The following is a 20364-nucleotide window of genomic DNA, read 5'->3' as shown; positions in this document are numbered from 1 at the left end:
CTGCAGGTAATGTGATAATTTTCCTCCATTGATGTCATTCAGTGGCTGAGTTGCATTGTGGGTAATGTAGGCGCCAGAAAACTAAGGAAGATGTGTGGAATCAAAATAAGGAATATCCCTTGTACTGCTGTATGGATTTTTATTTAATTTTTTTAAACTGTCCAACAGACAGACAAGACAGACGAAGAAGTGTAGGACAACAAAAGCTGAACAAAGAAAAGTTTATCAAAATCAGGTCAATTTACAGTACCAGTGGGTTTTCACAAGGAAATTACCATGGTATTTAGGTTCATTAGTAAAAACAAAGTAAGCAAAATAAATAGCAGTATTTGCAAAAGTACACAATAATAGAAAATTGAAAGGTGAAATGATGCTTCCTCCACAGCTGTTCTCAGAAACATACAATGACAAACAATATGTAAAAAAGAACAATGAGGTGTAAAAATAGCTATGAATATAAGAATATAATTATATATGAAAAGCAGGAATTTCGTGTGTGTCATGTTCCTCTGAATTAACTGTATAGTTGTTGAAATAACATAGTAGTGCATGCAGAGTCTTCTTCAATAATTTGTAAAGGTGTTTTTTAGTTTCTGGCCAACTTTTACGCACCATGTCCTCACAAATCCTCTATACATTATGAGGTGACACTCGTCCATGTTTCCCAAAGCTGTGTTTTGTTTTGATATTTTCTCACACCAGAAATAATGTAAAAGTGAGACCTCTTCCTTCTGTCTGCTCTCTGGCAGTAGTGGTGGAGGTGGGATGTAAGCCACGCGAGATCTTTTTTGTTGTGACAGGACCCACAGATCCAGATTCAGTTTCACCATCGCTCTCTTCCATCTTCGATTTTTCATGCTCAACCGTAAAACTGATACCAGAACAGCCGATGAGAGCAGCATCCTTCGAAGACCAAGTCGTGTACTGAGATGTGATGCCGCAATATTTTAATATTGGCAAGGAGCAATGAGCTGCATGCCCACTACACTATGGTTTCCATTTCATGAGCTGGGTCTACCCCGAAAAAGGAGAATTGGTCATTTCCTTAAGATGTAGCATAAGGACACGGTAATGATTCAATGTTTGGATTTTGTCTTGCAACAAAATCTTTCTGAAATCTCCTTATGTAACAGCCACCTGCAGTCAAATTCTTGTGTTTAAACAATATATTTTGGACCTTTTTTCTTCATTTTGGCATGAACTTTCCCAAATGTTGTGTTTGTAATGAAAGTTTGTCTTTGAGAGGAAAAGATTTGAAATGCGACATCACGATTTTTACATTTCCACATCTGAGTAGGCCTTTAAATGTGCAATCTATAAAAATTAGAGTCGAAACATTCAAAACTGAACTAAAATTGTACAGTTTTGAAGTTATGATGTCTATGTATTGTGATATTTACCAAAGTTAACCCCTAGTCCAAAGCTCCTGTGCTGGCGGTGTGAACACCTACTCCGAGCTCCCAGTCAGTGTTGCTAGATGAACTGCTAACCGAGCTAACTAGCTAAAGGCAGTTACAGTTAGCATCAATTAGTGGTTACCCTTGTGATATGCTGCCCCCTGTCTGTTTTGAGTATAAATTCAGCAAGTGACCAATTCTTATATACTGCACCTTTAATGTCTCATTTGAGGTCGCAGCTAGAGCTTAAAAAAATATTGAGAAAACACAACAATACCCTGAGACTTTCTTTCTCTCACTTCTTTAATGTCCAGTCACCGTTATATCACATTGCGTTAGTGTTACCCTGAAGGCTTTTTCCCTGTGACAGGGCATTTGCATATAGTCTATCTCCTTCACAGCTAAATGCACATGCCTTCCTTTGTGTCCGTGCATCTGCCCATCTGCCGTCACAGTGCTGACAAAGCGCCTTCATGAATACTAAAATCATCATCATCAGTGTTTCCAAATTTTCATCCCTATTGACATTCGCAACTGTCATCCTAATTTAATCATGATCACATGCAATGCACCCGCTGTAATTTGTCCGAAAGAAACTCCTAGAGTAAATAGAAAAGGGAGACGAAAATGAGCAAAGATGTGATTACAGCTACTTTATGATCAACACCAGCCTGTATGGATGTGTTTCGATCCCACTCATATGGTGTTTGAGGGATTTTATCTATAAGCCGGCGCATCATTGTATAAGAGACAGGGAATTATATGTGTTATGTAATTGCCTGCTGCACTGTAAAGGTTTATCTGCGCTTTCATGAATATCTCATGAAGGGTATTAATATATCCTCTTGGCACCATGTTTAAGTATGTATGTGTGTTTGCGGGTGATAACAGCTGCGCACACCGCACTCAGAGTCACTTCCGTTTGATTCTGATTAATATAAATATGATTATAGGCACATCAGTTGTTCTTTAGTCTGATATGATGAAATGAAAAAAAAACAAAAAATTAAAAATGTTTTTTTTAAAAAAAACAGCATTTCAGTCACATCACGTCGTTTTTATGCATTGTAGATTTGTAGATTTTTTTCTGACTCTAATGAATATTTTCTATATAAATAACGGTTCAAATAACTCATTGTTAATATAAAATGATCTTGGATGATTGCTTTCTTAAACATTCATTTATATAAGATATGTATATAGTTATTCTATACAATTTTTCACCAGCAGTCCAGTCCCCAGAATAAAATGTTGGCAGTTAATATTTCTGCAAACCACTAATACATTTAGATTTTCATATAATTGGCTATGTACCATATTGATATGTATCATATCATGTTCACATAACACGTTTGTGACCTGACTGTAATATTGGGAGGGGAAGGGGATGGTGCCCCCCCCAGTGCACCAATGGCGCAACATTCAGCGATCTTCCCTCATATTGATGAAGGTGGCCGGACAGTGAGATGAAAATGTACAGTCAGATTTTAGTAGGAAAAATAACCCTAAACTATAAGAGTGCAGTGGAACTCACAGTGTTCATTATAAACAATACTACTGCAAACAGCGCCATTTGTCATTCTTTATGTACACTATGCAGTCCTGAAGAACTTTATGACCACAGAACCTCCGGCGTGTTAATGTTCCTCACCTGCCCAATAGTCGCCCCATTAAGTTTTGCCACCGCTGCCAGTCACCTGGTGGTTAGTCACCTTCCTCCACAGCTGTTCTCAGTTCAGTCATTAGCTCCTCACAATAAATAGAAGGCTATTGCTCTTGTTTGCCAAATAATTAATTTTGCTATGTAGCTAATGTGTTCCTGCTATTTCTGCTGATGTGTTGGAGTGTGTAAGTTAAAAGATTCTATCTCTGGTTTTCTTTTGGCAGCATTAATGGAAGATAACAACAGTACTGAAGGGTCACACACTTTCTTATTAAAACAGATAAATAGTCGGGGACTTAATGATTTTTCGACAACATTTAACATGCCCAGCACTTGTAAATGCCAACGTATGCATCCTTCTCTCCATCCTCCTTTCTCTTCTTCTGAACTGTAAGTGTGTATCTGGAACAGTGTTTCGAGAGCCTTGCCGGCGATTAATGAGTGTTTGCAGTGAGCACAGGAGCAGTGTGACCAGTTTCTGCCATAATTACAGGGAGCTGCTCCGATATGAAAGCCTAATTAGCGAGGGTGCAGAGGTACAGTCGTAGTAATTGCTGAATTGCTGCGTTTCCTCAGTGATGTGGCTGTCGGGCGAAAACTTGGACGGGCTGTGCAGCGGCAGGTTGAAGGGTGGGTGGTAACGGTGGAAACACTGGTACAGAGGAGCAGCTTGCAAACTATCTTGCTCGTGACCCCTGAAAAATGAAGCAGGGCCTACTTGCAAACCTTTGTCACAAGCTGGATATATGAAGTATGAGCAGTTTCACCAAAAAGTATCTATAAAGAAATAGAGTAACACTTTATCTAACAATCCTTGAATCTCCTAATAATTTCCTGGTAGTTGCCTGGATGGATTATGGATCAGCCTGACGGAATTTATGAGAACTGGATGATTTAAGAAAATACATTTAAACACCTAAACAAATGAGTAAATTTAAGATTGGCTTCCCAACAAAAACAACACTGCTGTTGAAGACTTCAGAAAGAGGAAGCAAGTTAGTGAGGGAAAAATAAGTGATATTTTGGAGGTAAAGTAAGAATGCCTGTGGAAGGTAAGGAGATGGGACAACAGCCTGTATATTCGGAACCTGTCCCGTCATGACATCTTTAAGGTTTATGATGCCCTCGGGCTCGCTCCCCACATGTCCCTATTTGCAAAAACATAGGCAAAGCTGATGTGGGCGGGGCCTACTCAGGCCTGTGAGGGCTGACCAATCAGAGCAGACTGGACTTTTTGAACTAAAACCGTGCGTTCAAAGAGTGAATAGAGGTTCTGCAGCATTGGACAGTATGGAAAATAATTTTTTTTGAACATTAAAGCATGTCAACATTTTCTAGTAGACATCCAAAACCAAAAAATTAGCCTTAAAATTAGCATAATTTGGGATAATACTTAAAGATAGACATTAATTACAGTTGTGATACGCAACAAAATACATTCAATCAATGCGCCTCGACTTTTTGAGGTATGTGATCTTATTTCGAAAATCTCAATCCTTGCGTATAAACACGGCCAATATAGGTTTTACTATAAAAAGGTTGTTAATTGTCCCTAAACAAACCCAACAGGAGAGCCCCTGAAAATAACTTGTGCACACATTATTATCTTGTGTACATAACGTTCATTCTTCACACTTTCTCTCTCACTTGCTCTAAAATCTAAACCTCTTGTGTTATGGAGCAGCACAGGCCGAAGGGGGAGTGACTCATTCTGCAAGAATGTTTTCAACTTGGCTCGAGGCTGCTCTACGTATCTCTGCATAGCCTCCCTTCCCTCGCATTGACCAGTGACATCACAACTTTTATGGTTTTTAGGTGTGTGTGTGTTTGTGTGTGTGTGTGTGAGGGAGTGACCGCTGCCATTCCCTCGCACAACACCCAGAGGTCAAACCTTTCCATTCACTGCACTGAGTCAGCTTGTTGGATGTCATTCGGTAAATCTTTCTTTAAGTTTTAACCTTAACAGTCTCCTCGGGAACACTGTGTCATGTACAGCACATTAGAGTGGATCTATTGCCTTTCTTTGCCAATTACTAAATCTTCACATTGCTCCATATAAGCATTTAATAGCACATCAGGACTATGTCAGTGCTTAATGGGCTGCAGTTTTACGATGCAAGAGACTCCAGTGAATGTTTCCCAATTGAGTCGTTGATACCACTCGATCTCCCTGAATGAGTGTAGGGCAAGGGCGGCATTTACTGGAACAATTAGACATACTGAGAACACAGTGTCCACCGCAAGAAAATAAAACTTTGACTAAAAACGATGTCTCGGGTCTATTGTGTTTAACTTCACGACTTCCACAAAGAATCTGGCGTTAGCCTTACCTTCAACTGATTATCCAACAGTGGATATGACAGCTCCCTCCCACGTACTGGAGAGCACTGTGTGTTCAAGTGTGTGTGTATGTGTATGTGTGACACCTCCTCCGTGATTTATATCATCTGACGGTGCCTTATTTTCTGCGGGCCATCACAGTATACTGGGAATCAGCTGTGTGGGCATGTAACGATTGTCTTCACCAGTTTCTCACATGTATGGGTCTCTTGAGGGTCTGAGAGCAACATTCCCACTGTTAATCCAAAGCAGTCTCATCCAATCTCATCACTGGGGTCTCATGATGTGAGGTTCTCTGTGTGTGCGTGTGTGTGTGTGTGTGTGTGTTTGCGTGTGTGTGTGTTTGTTGCATGTACATATAGAGGAGGTGAACAAAGTGCCTTCAGCTCCAGCTCTCCTCAGAGCGATGTCATTCAAGTCATGAATTCTTTGCAGATCCTTTGAGAATAGTTTGCCTCCAGTTGTTTAATTTCCAGTACTTTTCATAAAGATGGAGGTCAGGGACCCTGTTAGATTTCCTCCTGGTGTTTGTGAAATGGCTCTTGAATTGATTTAGCAATACTGAGTGTAGAAGGAGTCTCTGACTGGCACTTTCTTTATTAAGGATGAGTTCACACAACTTCAAATTAAGTCTTTAACTATTGACCCTCATGCTGATGGAATGTCAGGTGAAGTTTCGTAGTCCACAAAACATTTCTGGAGCTTCACAGCAAAACAGCATTGCGGCATTCTCCTTAACAACTGAAGTAGACGGGGACTTGTTTCAAAATGTAAATGAACAATGCTGCCCGTAGCAGTAGGTAGATTTACTTCACCCACCAGCCTAGGAAACTTGAGTGGTTGGTACATTTTGAACATTCAAAAGCCATTTGGCCTAACAGAGTTAATTTTACACCCCGTTCTTGTGTCATACGAATAGAGTAAAACTGTCAGTCCACTTCTTAAGTCCAGAATGACTTATGTCAACAACTGCTATATGGATTTCAAAACACCTTGTACAGCCCTTTTTTAATTGACTCCTGGATTCAAAGTCGTTTTGGATTTCGTGTATCTATTTTGCCTACTTCCTTCCTTACATGATGCATGCATCAGAAACAAGAGTCTTTGCTCAACAGGGGTAAGCAAAAATCCACAAAATGCTTTCCTTACCACCAGTCCTTCTCTTTTTGGACAACACTGTCCACAGGTTATAAAACAATGTGTCCTGTAACTTTAAAATGACAGGTTCAGTTTGTAATAGTCAGCATATCTTTTGTGCAAATTTCCTTAAACCAGGACACCACACACCAACTTGCTCAAATGCTCCTAGCACTATACTACACAAAAGAGTTATAGTTGATAGTTGTAGTAGTGGGAGTCATTTTATGGTAGACAAAAGTACAGAGTTTAAAGTTATTTGATATAGGCCGCAAATATAGAATACTTTCATCATTATCCTTCCCCGAAGACAGTTTTGTTTCGGCCCACCAGTAACTCGACTGGCGCAATTCCTCAGGGAGCTACCAAGTTGAGTGTTATATTTCAAGGATTAGTTTTGTGATATTCAATATCTTTATCATTGTCAGCAAGCCTATGAAAAACAAGAAAACCAAAGAGGAAGCGATCCTTTTAACCACTACTGTCTATCCAGCCAAATCCTGATATAGCTTATTGTCTTGTTGCAGCTGTTGTCCAAAACCACATCATCAAGCACAACCGTTGCACTGGCAGACATGTTCTTTTGTGAATACGAATATGGGCGTTGTAGTTTTGAGACGATCCCACAGATAGCCTCCTGGTGCTGTGCACACTCAGAGCACCAAATCTGTGCATTAACATAGTCACAGAGCGCCACAGGCAGGGTTGGGAATTCAGAAGGTATGGCGAGACAACACAATGCATTTTGGTGTTTTTAATGGGATTAGTTGTCAATAACACAGGCCTTATTCTTTAAACATGAAGATCCTCCAACTTCAACTGCATCTGTACAATAAGTATTCAGTGTGTGTTCTGTAATGTGGCGAGGCATTTTTTCACTAAACAAGACGTTTTAATCTGATCTACAAGCACTTGAGACTCGACAGCCCCCTGCATCCCCCCCCCCCCCGGGAACGCTCTCGTCCCTCCTCCACTCTTCTTATTTCACTGTATGCCACAGAGCTTTGAGCAAAAACACGGCTAATACATCTAACTCGATCTTCCAAATGAGCACAAACAAGTGAGTAGGACGAGGAGCCAAATGAGAAGGAACGACAAGGGGGGTGGTTTGCAGAGGGAATGAGCAAAGAGCTGAGGGATAACTGGAGGGAGGAGGAGGCGGCAAGACGGGAGGAAATGGTGGAGAAGGACAGTTGAATATTCATCATCAGGCCGCTGGGGAGACATCTCCAGTTGTTGCGAATGCGTTCACTGCTGACAGTCACACACTCTGATGGAGACACACACCTACAGGCTGGGGTCAAGGAATGAGCTGCTATACACGGTATCTAACAACGTTGAATATCCAGTCCTATCAAGCTACATCAGCAGCACAGCAGCAGCTTCACCAGCAGGCAGATCCATCACACATAATCACACAGCATGAACCTAAACTAAAAGGCTTCCTCTGACCAGCATCCCTCTGAATTACATCCAAATTAGATGATGCTGCACTCTACAATTAGGTACATTGCCAGTGTTGAGTGCCAACACAGCATGCATTGTGCCCTTCATGTAGAGGTGATGGATGGACATGAGGCACATAACTTTTTCATTTGATGTAAATGTTTCCCTAATTTAAGTGTCAGTCAATTTAATTGCCCACCTATTTATAACCATACCCTAACTATTTTGATTTGCCATAAAAACAATGTTTCTCTAACCATAACCATCCTGCAGTTGCCATACGCAGATGTCAAGTGCAGCAGGGATGACGCCCACCTGTAAAGATGGACAGAGGAGACTCTGTGTGCGGTGTAACGACGCTTAATGTTCCCTTAAACATCTGTCTCATTTAGCCTCCACATAAAAGCTTTAAAATTCACAAGTCAAGTTCCTGAAATCTCTGAAACTAACAACAGACTTTATTTCAGGCATTTAATCAGAAGCTTGTTGAAAAAATGAGGCTCTGATTTTGAAACAAGAGAGCTGGAAGTGCAAAACTGTAAACTTATTCCCAGGTTTTAGGACTCGCAAATGTATATAGATGGAAAATGCACATCAAAAGCTGCTGTCATGTAGATCATGAAGAAAGCATTTGAAACAGATTCAACATAAAGAACTTTGCCAATAATAATATGTAGCTCCTGGCAAGAACATTATAATTTGGTACTTATTATAGGGATTGTTGGATAATTACTATATCATAACACATTTCCTTAAGGAAGAGTTGTATTGAAGCCCAAGTAAATTATCATGTTTTATTCATACAATGGTATACTTCATATTTTGAATTTTAAGCTTGCCTTTCAACAAATTTAACATTTTTGCATGTTTGGATGACATATTGAGTAGCAATGTCTAAAATAGGGCTTTACGATATGATGATATGTATTGTGTGACGATAGAAAATTTCACTGTGTAGCATATTACGCTCTTTACCACAATATTTTTGTCATTTATGCCGCATGGCACAGATGTAGGCAGGAAATCTGCCAGAAGGTGACACAAACCAGTATGGAGGAGAGGGAACACGACACAGAAGGACTATTTTATTTAAAGTATTAACTCATTTAATGTACAGAAAATGTGCTGTATCCAGGTATGTATCATTGACTGGATATTGAATTACCTATATTGGGATACGATATATTTTTACTCATTTAATTAGCCATTGTGTGTAATAATGAGAGGTTAACATAGATTGTCTTTGGTATTCATAATTTTATTTAGATGACATGAATCATTTTCCCAGCATTTTATATCACATTACTTGAATAAAGCTACATTTAAAAGTCCTGAAAAGACTGACGGAATCAGCCACTGAGCCTTTGTGGGTTAGTCAATGCTGCAGGGGCTGGACTTTGTGTGGTGGTCGGAGGTCTTTCCAAGGAGTGTGCAACAGTATGAGGAGAAATGAATCTGTATAGCCCCTAAGATGGAAAGGACAAGGTGACATTTGACAAAAACAACCCCCACAGTGTTTGTGTCATCCTTTAAGGGTCCTCTCGGATGATGAGGGGATGAGACATCGAGAGGTCACTGTCCAAGCCTTTATTCCTCCTCCCATCTCTACAGGCCTCTCTTCCACATGTATGCACTCTATCTGTGTTAATCTAACTATTCATGAATACATGCACAATGACACGCACATTGTTCCGTTTGCAGTACAATGACAGCCGAAAGTCACCCTGCTGCAGTTTGGCTGCAGGACAGTGAGTGAGTCAGCTTGCCCAACGAGCCGCACAGCCCTGTCTGCTTTGTCTATCGGGCTGCCTGTTTATCTGCCGACCTTCAGTGTTTGATTATGGCTCTATCTTGTCTATCTGACCTGCCTCCTTGCCTGCTAGTCTGTATTTTTGTTTGTCTCCATCTCTCTTTACTCTTTTCTTTTCTCTCCAGTTCAAGGTGTGCTTCAAATCTTTATCAGTTCATTGAACAGCATCTGAAACCCCCGACCTCCACAAATATCTGATTTCTTTTTCTTTTGTGAAAAATGTCCCAAGTGACAAGTAAGCCAATGCAGTGTGACCATCGAACACAGATATTAACATTTCTGATTCCAAATGCTTTCAGACGACACTTTGTACAACTGTTTGTCTGAAGCATAATGCACCCTTTAGTTCATCAAGTTGCCTGATGAGACATTTAGATGAACAGGGTGTTCCTCTGCAGACGTGACCCCACCCTCTTGAAGAGAGCTTTTAATTTGCATAGTTTGCAGTGCTTAATCTTCATTATCTTTTCTTTCCTGCCATTCTCCTCCCCAGTATTCCCCTCTTGCCCCTCCAGGTCCAGCCAGGGGCTCCACACTCCTCCGTGGAGCCCAGGGTCAGCCATAGGATCATCTGGTGGATTCCTGGCCATCACAGCTGTCTGGTTGTACTCTGCCAGCCTGGTCAGCAGATGTTTCACAACCTCTGGACGGGCTTCTGCCAGGTCCAACCTCTCAAAGGGGTCAGAGGTGACATTAAACAGCCAAACGGACTTCCCCAGCTTATTGCGCCGTTTCTCGAGTTTCTTCCACCGTTCTGGACCACTGGGAAGAGCCTGTGGTGGTATCCAGTCCCCGTCACCTACATTTCCTGTCAATAACTTCCAGTCCCCAGCCCTGATTGCTGCCCTTACGGCTGTGTCCCAGATTCCAAAGCCGTTGAGTACCAATGCCTTGTCATATGGCTCCCCAGGCTTCCTTGAGACTGGGTCAATGTTGAAAAGGATTTCAGTGCGAGGACAGGGTAGGCCCTCACTGATGGTTTCCCAAACATCGTGACCGTCTAGGCCGCGGAGGGATTGTGGGGCCCTGGCTAGCCCAAGTAATGTGGGATACCAGTCAGAAACATGGATCAGGGCCCTGCTGGCAACACCCTTCCTCCTTAGGAGGGGGCTATGGACAAAACCCACAGCTCGGATGCCCCCTTCCCAGTAAGTCCCTTTGCCACCTCTCAGAGGCCAGTTGCTCCCCCCAGAGAGCGGCTGACCACCGTTATCAGATGAGTAGATCAGCACTGAGTTCTCATACAGCAAACTAGTTTTGAGTTCCTGGACAATTTGTCCAACCCCAGCATCCAGGCAGCTCAGCATGGCTGCATAGTGGCGCCTGAGACGATTGACCTGCGAATCATAGCGGTGCAGAAAATGTTCAGGTACCTGCAAGGGTGTATGCGGAGCCTGAAGGGACAGATAGAGGAAGAGTGGTTTGTGGGGGTCATGGCTCCTCATGATCTGCTTCACTCTGGTTGGATAGAGGGAACATTGGAAGGTTTTAAGCTCTTTAAAGTTTGTTTCTCTGTATGTATGAATCTGAAATTGTGCCCTGATGCTCACCTCTCTATGTAGAGCAGTGTGGAGTAGTTTCCAGTCATCTCCCAGGCGGGCCTGTCTCCATCATGCAGGTCAAATCCACAAGCTTCAGCCCCGTCACAGCTCTGATAAGAGAAGTGGTCTCCACTGCCAGTCAGCGTGCCCAGGAAACTCTGAAACCCACGTCCGGTGGGTAGACAGCTCGCCCTGCTGAAGCCCAGGTGCCATTTCCCCACCATGTGCGTGGCGTATCCAGCTTCGACTAGCTGCTCTGGTAGTGTGGGAATGTCCGGGGGCAGGCAGAGGGGCTGACGCGATCGTATGATCGAATGCTGGAGTCCAGTGTGAATTTGGTAGCTGGCAAGATAGAGAGAGTGTGAGAGAAGCTGTGAAGAAAAACAGCGTCTTGCTAAGATGTGTATAGTGACACAATTATGGGAAATTTCACAGATGGTTTAAGAAATATTGCGCCCTTGGATACTCTCACACTGTTACACATCATCAAGCCAAGATGTTCAGTGATTTCACAGAATTGCTTTGTATAAGGGAGCTCTTTCTTTTTGCATGTTCTTTGTATCAACCTGCAACATTTCATGTCTTAAAACTATTCAGTCGTTCGAATATATGTCAGATTTAGGAAATAATAATAATTTAGCATCAATCGACCTAAAACAGACATACAAGGTGCTTTGCAAATTTATATGTTGTTATATGTTATTTTTATTGTGGAGTAGCCCCCTTTAAGATTTTATGAATTGTAGTTGATGAGTTTTTTATATTGCTATGGTGTGGGACAGCTTTCTATTACATACTTCTCCTGCAGTATAAACACTGAAAACTCAACGAAACAGATAATATCTGCATTTGTAGCTATCATGATCGTTTAAATAGTACTTTTAAGTCTTAAATAGGATTTCAATACAGGAAAATAGGGATTAAGAGACAGATATTATGTCTTTTCTTCAGAAATATTCTCCATAACTCAGACCACATGTATATTTTGTTATATTTATTCAATAAGATAAATTAATCTAGTGATGATGATAATTGTATTTTTCTGCCTCACTACCCTCACTGGATACATCACTGTAAGATGTTAACAAAAGGCAAAAGATGATAAAGCCAATGCATAATTACATCACATGAGAACAGATGTAGTGACTGCATAATTTTTCCATTGTAATAATGATGCAATGATAAGGAAATTACTCACCGCCCTGTCATGAGTTGACTGCGAGAGGGCGAGCATATCGGCTGGACGTAATAATTTTCAAGCTTGACCCCCTCTGCTGCCAGCCGGTCCAACACAGGGTGTGTGGATGTCTGAGCCATGGTAGCCAATGTCTCCATATCCCTGGTCGTCCACCATGATAAAGATGAGGTGTGGGGGCCTGGGCCTCTCCACCTCCTTGCTGCTGACTGGCTTGCGTTCACCCAAGCAGTCAAGGCCACTGAGCAAGGTCACCCAAATCACCAGGAGAAACACAGAGAAGATTCCTCCCCTCATCTCCAGCAGGGTGCTGTAGCTGTCTACTTAAGTCAGATTTTGTCTGTATTTTCTTTTCTGCTTAGTCAATAAATCTCAAGCTGGATCGCTTCTGCAGAAAACTGGGCAGATGTGTGCGTCTGGGGAGCTCGTCTTATCTTTCCATGAAGTTTGAGTTGTCGTCTCTTTCTGGGGCTCATTCTAGGTTTTCTGAAATGGGGCTGAGCTGGTGCCAGCTGCTGTGGTGGGTGGAGGGAATCTGCTGTCTCTAATATGGGCAAGAAGTTTGCAGAGGTGTGCATGTGTGTGTATTTGTTTATGTGTGTCTTTGCAGGAACTTGCTACATTCCTCTGTACTTCCAAGCACCTCATACGATGACTGGGAAGACCTTGGCACATGACCATCTGCAAAAAAATGAAAAAACACAAACCATTTCTAACAGGTCAAACACAGGTTTAACTAATGACATTACTAATTGTTGCATTGCATTTTAATAATTACTGAATCAGAGTCATAGTTAATGTTTTTCGTTGCACCTGTGTTTTTCCTGCTGTTAAATGGGCTCTATGTAAGCATTTTAGCAGAAAACATTCAGAAGTAACTAAAATTATCAGCAGGATGTAAATAAGTAGCAGTTTTGACATTATGATGTTTGTTTATTGTGTAGCAGAGATATCTACTTAAGTTTGCATGCTAACCAGCTAGCCCCAGTCCAAAGCTCCTGTGCTAGCGGTGTGAAAACCAACACTCCCCTTTATGGTCCCACAGCTCCCAGTCTCACCTGCTTTCTTTATGGCTAACTCAGTTAACTAGCTAAGAGCATCTACAGTTAGCAGTTACGTCCCCTATTTGTTTTGAGCATGAATCTGACTGACAGCTGGCCAGTTCTCACATATTAGACCTTTTAAAGGACAAAATGTCTTGTTAAAAGGTTCATGAATTCAGGCACGAATGTTCACGGATTAAGTAATGTTTTAAAGTTTTATTCATGCTATGTTTCGTCTCGCCTGCATACGTTCTGACGCTTTCCCAGAAGTTATATACATTATAGTGACAGTTGACCAAATGAAATGCTGCAACCTTGAACAAAATTCTGGATTTATCTGAGTTTGAACATTGTTGAATGTCATCACCGCTATAAATGTATAACAAAAGTCTATTCGTTATAAGACATCATAATGCAGAGGTGTTGCACCTTTACTACTGTGTTTTGGTTGAATTTTCTATTTCTGTCTTGTCACAACGCAACCGATGGAGATGGTCCGACTTCCTGTGAAAAATCATGGGTTTTGGTCACTGCAAAAACTGCTGGAAATGTCCACAGGTCTCCTTAAAAAAACAAAAAAATAATATCCTCGGTGTGACTGGAATTGCAATTGGCTGTTTGGCAGCCTTGTTGGCTGCAATAAATAATGTACCTACAACTGTTACCACAGAAACTGTCACTGACACTGTCATTACTGCTATTCTTTTTCCACTACCACTCCCATTAAAGTGCTATCATGACTGCTACAGCTTATGTTTCTACTGTGATTTCCCATACTGCTCCTTTCAAACTATACTGTAAATCCCTGAAAATCAAATAACCTCTGTCATCCTTCTTTTGTTGCTCAATTAATAGAGCAATGTGATGACAATTACTGCCCGTGCCGGGGCAGTGAAACCAATCTGACTTACGGAGGAGCATCCGGCGCAGTGATGAGGATGTGTATCGACCGCTGGGCTCTTAGCCATCACCTCACTGCCATCTCCCTCCCATAATACTAAGAGGAAATCAATGCCTCAGATACAAGTCCATTTCCTATGTTGTAGAAGCAAACTCATGTTGCCTTACCCTGTGGGAAAATTCACAGGCTTTTTGCCCACAGTGAGAGTGAGGCGTAAGCAAGAGTGAGATCTATGGCAGGACAGGGAAAGATGACAACGGAGTAAGAATGAGGCTGACACTGAAGTGGATTAGATGGAAGAATTAGTTGTAAATGGAAACCTATGAAAAGGACTATGTAACATAAAGAAGAGCAATTGAGAAATGAGTAAAACCAGTGAGGAATAAAGAGGGATAACAGTGAGACAGAGCAATAATGTGCACATGAGAAAAAGAGAGCTTCACTGTCTAGCATGAGAGAGTACAGCATAAACAAAGTGGCATAAAAGGAGCAGTCACTTTGTCTTGCTGTGTATGTACGTCTGGGTCTCCGAGTGTAGCCATCAGTTTGCCTCGGGGAAATGCAGGGCGACATGAACTCCGTTTTACCGCTAAGGGGGAGGGGGGGTTGCTGTAAAAATGGAAAGTGACAAATGTCTTCTTGAGGAGGAGAGAGAGCAAGGGATTGTGTTCTTTCAGAGGGGTCACAAAGAGATGATATTCACATAAACGCATGGTATATCTTCTTTAGTTTTTACTGTACTGTAAAGGAGTACTTTAAAGGTTGACAATGAGAGAGGCTTAATTTGAGACAAAATAAAAGTATGATTAAATTGATGTCTAAAATAAAATGATTTTTTAAAAAGTAGTGTTAAAAGGCTACATTTTTTTCTGTAGTTCTTGTTTTTGCTCCAGTTTCAGGGTATTCTGTACCGCAAACTGCAAAATACGCTTTTCTGCAAGGCAACGAAGGAGAAATTGGTCAGAGTCTGTGTATAGGACAAAAAGGATGCATCTTATAGCCGAGTGTGTAATTGTATAGTGTGTTTAAAGTGTGTGTGTGTGTGTGTGTGTGTGTGTTGGTGTGTTTTGGAAAATGCAGTGGCTCAGAGTAGAAGAGAGTAGCAGTGGGTGTGATTTATTCATGACGACAAATAAGTGACTCACTCGATCTGGAGCCAGTCTGTTGAGCTGGAGCTAAAGTGGGAGAGTGGGTGTGTGTGTGTGTGTGAGTGTGTGTGTGTGACAAACCGCATCTGAAAATGACTTTCATTTTCGAGCAAATCATCCAACGTAAAAATAAAAAGCCCCAGTTTTAATATTAAAAAGTCGCCGTGTGAGGTTTGTGTTGTAATTTCGAAAAGGCCACTGTAAGCGCCGATGTCATCATGGTACAGTAGATTAGGATCACAGTGGAAAATGGAATATGATCTCAATGATAGTTGATACTTATTGGATCCTCATCTAACTCAAAACACAGGGGTGGCTTTCTAAAGTTCTCCTAAAAAGATGCATTTAAAGCTGCTCTCTGCTTCTTAAAGCAAAACTCTCGCCAAAATGCAACCTAGGCTTTTTTTGTGAATGTATCCGAGTCACACCTTAGTGTAAACGCATAATTACGACTTTTAAGATTTACCGTATTCTCGTTTTCAGGTCAAATTCATTTTAAATGGGAGTGCTACCGGCACTACAATGATAGCATCAAAATCACCATTTTTAAAACACTAAGAAGGCTCGACACAACATGAACCTTGACCTCATGAACATTGTTTGGGTACACAGAGTTTGCTAAAAACGTTAGCAGATGCTTGTTCCACTAGCCGCCGTCCTGCCAGCCAGAAGTGGTGCTTTCCGAATGCGACTTAACATGGAGGTGAGTTAAGGTGGACCGCTCCTAAAGCTTAGTTCCATATAAATGCACGGATAATTCGTTGTTTTGTCGTTAGCGAAAAACAATATTGAACTTGAAGTTGAAAAAGGAGCCTCATATAAGAAACAATACTAAAATACAAAGCCGGAAGAGTCATTTGAGATATCGCGTTGCGTTGTTGCCGGAAGACAGTAGCGTTCCATTTTAACTCTCCTCCATGTTACACTGCATTCTGAGATTATTTTTAGCAAACTCTTTGCACACAAACAATGTTCTCAGTGCTTGAGTTCATGTTTAGAGACGCTGGTGATACTACGAGCAAAGTTTTATGTTTTGTCGAGCCTTCTTAGTGTTGTGAAAATAGCAATTTTGATGCTGTTGTAAAAGTGCCCGTAGCACTCCCATTGAAAATGAGCTTGACTCGAAAACGAGAATACAGTAAATCTTAAAAGTGCCTCTTTTGTCGTAATTATGCTTTTGCACAAAGGTTTGACTCATATACATTCACAAAAAAAAGCCTAGGTTGCATTTTGGCAAGAGTTTTTCTTTAATGACAACAACAGGTAACAGCTTTACAGTATGTAAAATAAACTTATGTCACTTCAAACCAACACGGTGGTGCCAAAGCACCATCACACAGTTTAAAAGTAGCCTAGTAGAAAAAGCACAACTGAACTGGTACACATATAGTGCACTATGTTCTATGAGTTAAACAAACTGCACTAACAATGATATCATTAGTTTTGTGACAGTAAAACATTTCATCATTGGTACACTGCAGACATCGAAATTATATTATATTAAGTAATATGGTGTTCAAAAGTTGGTTGTATAATACTGAACCTTGTCACACATTTGTGAACTTATAGGAATGTGGCTAGTCCAGATAGCATCAGAAACAGGTTTGTTGACACTGCTGGTTCACAATCCTTGAAATATTGCAATTACAGACTTTAAATGTCTGCTACATAGTATCTTTCAGCTAGCAATTAGCCTAAGGATTGTGAGCTGCTAGCTTTAGTTTCAGCTAACATTAGAAGTAGTTAGTATTATTACAGTAATGCTAGTTTTGTTTTATCTAAGAATTTAGCAGATAATCCGACAGACATTTCTCTCGTAGTTAGTAAAGACCAAACTAGAGCTAAAATAGGAGTTTGGGACATACAGTAGATGGCTGGAGAATACAAATGTTGGTCTTTATCTGCAGGTGTGTAAACTGTTTGCTAACAAGTGCGACATATCATCTTAAAAGATGACAAAGAAAAAGACAGAGGATCATCAAAGCAATTTCAAACATCACTGTGTGCACCAAATATCATGACAATCCATCCTACAATGTCACAGATAATAAAAATATTCAAAAAGCCAATTTCATGATGATGCAAGAGGAAAATCATTAATCCTGATTTGTGGGGACCATGGACACCTGTGCAAAATGTGATGCCAATCCATCTGGTAGGCTAGATTTTGAGATATTTCACAAAAAAAGAGAAGAATAAGTGAATACTTCACCACTAGAGGAAAGGTCAGGGGATCACTAGAGTCACTAGGTCTCAGTTCTTGGCACAATGGCATTGTGTGATACACCAAATCTACGTATATGCAGACAGTGTAATCTAAATCTGGGAGTTCCAAAGTTATGTCTTTCTTTTGGCTCAGGACACCGGTGGAACAAGTAGATGTGGGCTGTGAGACGTAACTCAAACATCATTCGTCACTCCCACCTGCCCTGAAGGTGACACTGACGGAGGCCCTGTCTAAGCTACACCTCTAATACTCGAGGATCATATTCCAGCCAGCAGAAACTCAATCCACTCCCCATTCTCCTCACCTTACTCACTTATGGATTGACAAGATGAGAGTCGGGGGAAGAGCGGAGTCTCATCACATCAAACAAACCACCCACATGGAGGATGCCGCTGGCCTTATGTCAAATTCACAAACTATGGGTAAAGTTTTCCTCCCCCTCTTCACAATGCCTCCGTGACCAGGCCGCTCCATCCTATCAGACATTTCCCCTGAGGAGCGTGAGTGCTGGCTTTGACTCATCAAAAATATAAGGGATTACACAAGCTCATGTGTGTACAGTATGTGTGTGTGTGTGTGTGTGTGTGTATTGTGGTAGTACAGTCAGTGTAGAGTGCCACCATGAGGATTAAAGTAATAATGCATGCAGATTGATATCAAAGATGATAGGGGAGGAGGAATAAACGGCTCTGCTTCTTAAAAATATGCCATGAAGGCCGTTTAGCATGCAGATTTTTCAACAAAACAAGCCTGGAGGAAAGCAGGGGGGAGGCTACATACTAAAGGCTATATACTTTACCCAAACAGCACAGCAACCAGGGAAGGGAATTAACAGTATGGTTTTATCTTTGACCAATCATATCTTCAGTAGAGTAACCTGTTCTATGACATATTTTTCTATAGCCATTGCTTTGTGTGAGTTTGCAGGTGTATGTGTGAGTGTGTGTGACTCACTGGTGAAGGCACACAGAGGTTATGGGGGGCCACCTGGTGCGATACCGCCCCTGTGTCACAAAGCAGATGACACAGGACTCATGGCTCCGAGTGAGAGTCCTGGGAAAGAAGCAGCACAGTCTGTCACAAACTGGGGTCAGGAGTTCAGTGAACAAGGGGGGAAACAGGCTGGAGGTAAAGAACAGAGTGTGGAGGGAACATCCCACACACAACTTCCCACACACATCTCATATAGTAAAAATAAAGACGTCCAAGTGAAGTGAAGGAAGAGCTCACAACTACAAAAAAGTAAAAATATAAATTTTACATTCTCCAAGTGGAAGTAAATAATAATAATAATAATAATAATAATGCATTTTATGTATAGGCGCCTTTCAGGACTCTCAAGGTCACCTTACAAAAAATAAACAATTACAAAACAACAACAATAATAAAAACAATTAAAACAATTAGAATACAAATAGTGAAACAATTCAATACAAAATGGTAAGAGAAAACAGCAACAATAAAACCAGATAGCCTATATTATGAGGGGAAGGCCAGTCTGAACAGGTGTGTTTTGAGATGTGACTTGAAGGTTGACAGTGTTGTTAAGGACCGGATGTCCTGAGGGAGTGTGTTCCAGAGCCGAGGGGCAGAGCAGCTAAAAGATCTTAGTCCCATTGTTGATAAATGTGCAGAAGGGGTGAAGAGGAGCGAAGCAGAGGAGGTCCTAAGTGTACGGGAAGGTATGTATGTTTGAAGGAGTTCGGTGAGGTATGGAGGTGCAAGGTTATGGAGGGCCTTAAATGTGAGAAGGAGAATCTTATAGTCGATGCGGAAAAGGAACGGAAGCCAGTGAAGCTGTTTGAGGACAGGAGTGATGTGCTGTGTGGATGGCGTTCTGGAAATGACACGTGCAGCCGAATTTTGGACCAACTGGAGTTTATTGAGGGATTTCTGTGGTAGACCATGTAGAAGAGCATTGCAGTAATCAAGGCGGGATGTGACAAGGGCATTAACCAGTATGGAAGTGCTATTAAGGGAGAGTGATGGACGAAGGCGATTGATATTGCGAAGATGAAAGTATGCAGACCGGGTGATGTTATTAAAGGAGAGGGTGCTGTCCAGGATGAAACCCAGACTTTTGACCTGAGGGGAGGGATAAACAGCAGTGTTGTCAATGTGAAGTGAGAAACTAGTGTTAGATTTGGACAGTGTGTATTTTTTGCCAACCAGAAGGAATTCTGTTTTATTTCCATTGAGTTTGAGAAAATTGTGTGAAAACCAGGTTTTGACATCTTGCAGACAGTCAAGGAGGGAGGGTGGAGGAAGTGAAGAACCGGGTTTGCAGGAGAGATAGAGCTGGGTGTCGTCCGCATAGTAATGAAAATTGAGTCCCTGATTCCTGAAGATATTACCGAGAGGGAGTAGGTAGATGATGAAAAGAAGAGGACCAAGGACAGAACCCTGCGGCACACCACTACTGACTGGGGAAGGATGGGATTTGTAGTTCTTCAGCTGTACCAATTGTGTTCGACCGGAGAGGTAGGAGGTGAACCAGGAAAGAGTGGTGTGATTTA

At 41.5% G+C, this 20364-nt stretch overlaps 1 protein-coding gene across 1 annotated transcript; it reads right to left on the bottom strand.

Moving 5' to 3' along the window:
* Positions 1-9319: 9319 nt before the first annotated feature.
* Positions 9320-18914, bottom strand: LOC115596242 (arylsulfatase I). Its single transcript, XM_075488198.1, is given in 5 exon segments — positions 9320-11251; positions 11344-11676; positions 12533-12630; positions 12632-13210; positions 18803-18914. Coding segments are annotated over 4 exon segments (1713 nt in total). The 5' UTR covers positions 12827-13210; positions 18803-18914; the 3' UTR covers positions 9320-10164.
* Between the last annotated feature and the right edge of the window lie 1450 nt (positions 18915-20364).

The sequence above is a fragment of the Sparus aurata genome, chromosome 15 (genome assembly GCF_900880675.1).
Source record: "Sparus aurata chromosome 15, fSpaAur1.1, whole genome shotgun sequence".
NCBI lineage: Eukaryota > Metazoa > Chordata > Actinopteri > Spariformes > Sparidae > Sparus > Sparus aurata.
The sequence above is the reverse complement of the archived record's forward strand: the minus strand, read 5'-3'. Positions and strand labels throughout refer to the sequence as shown.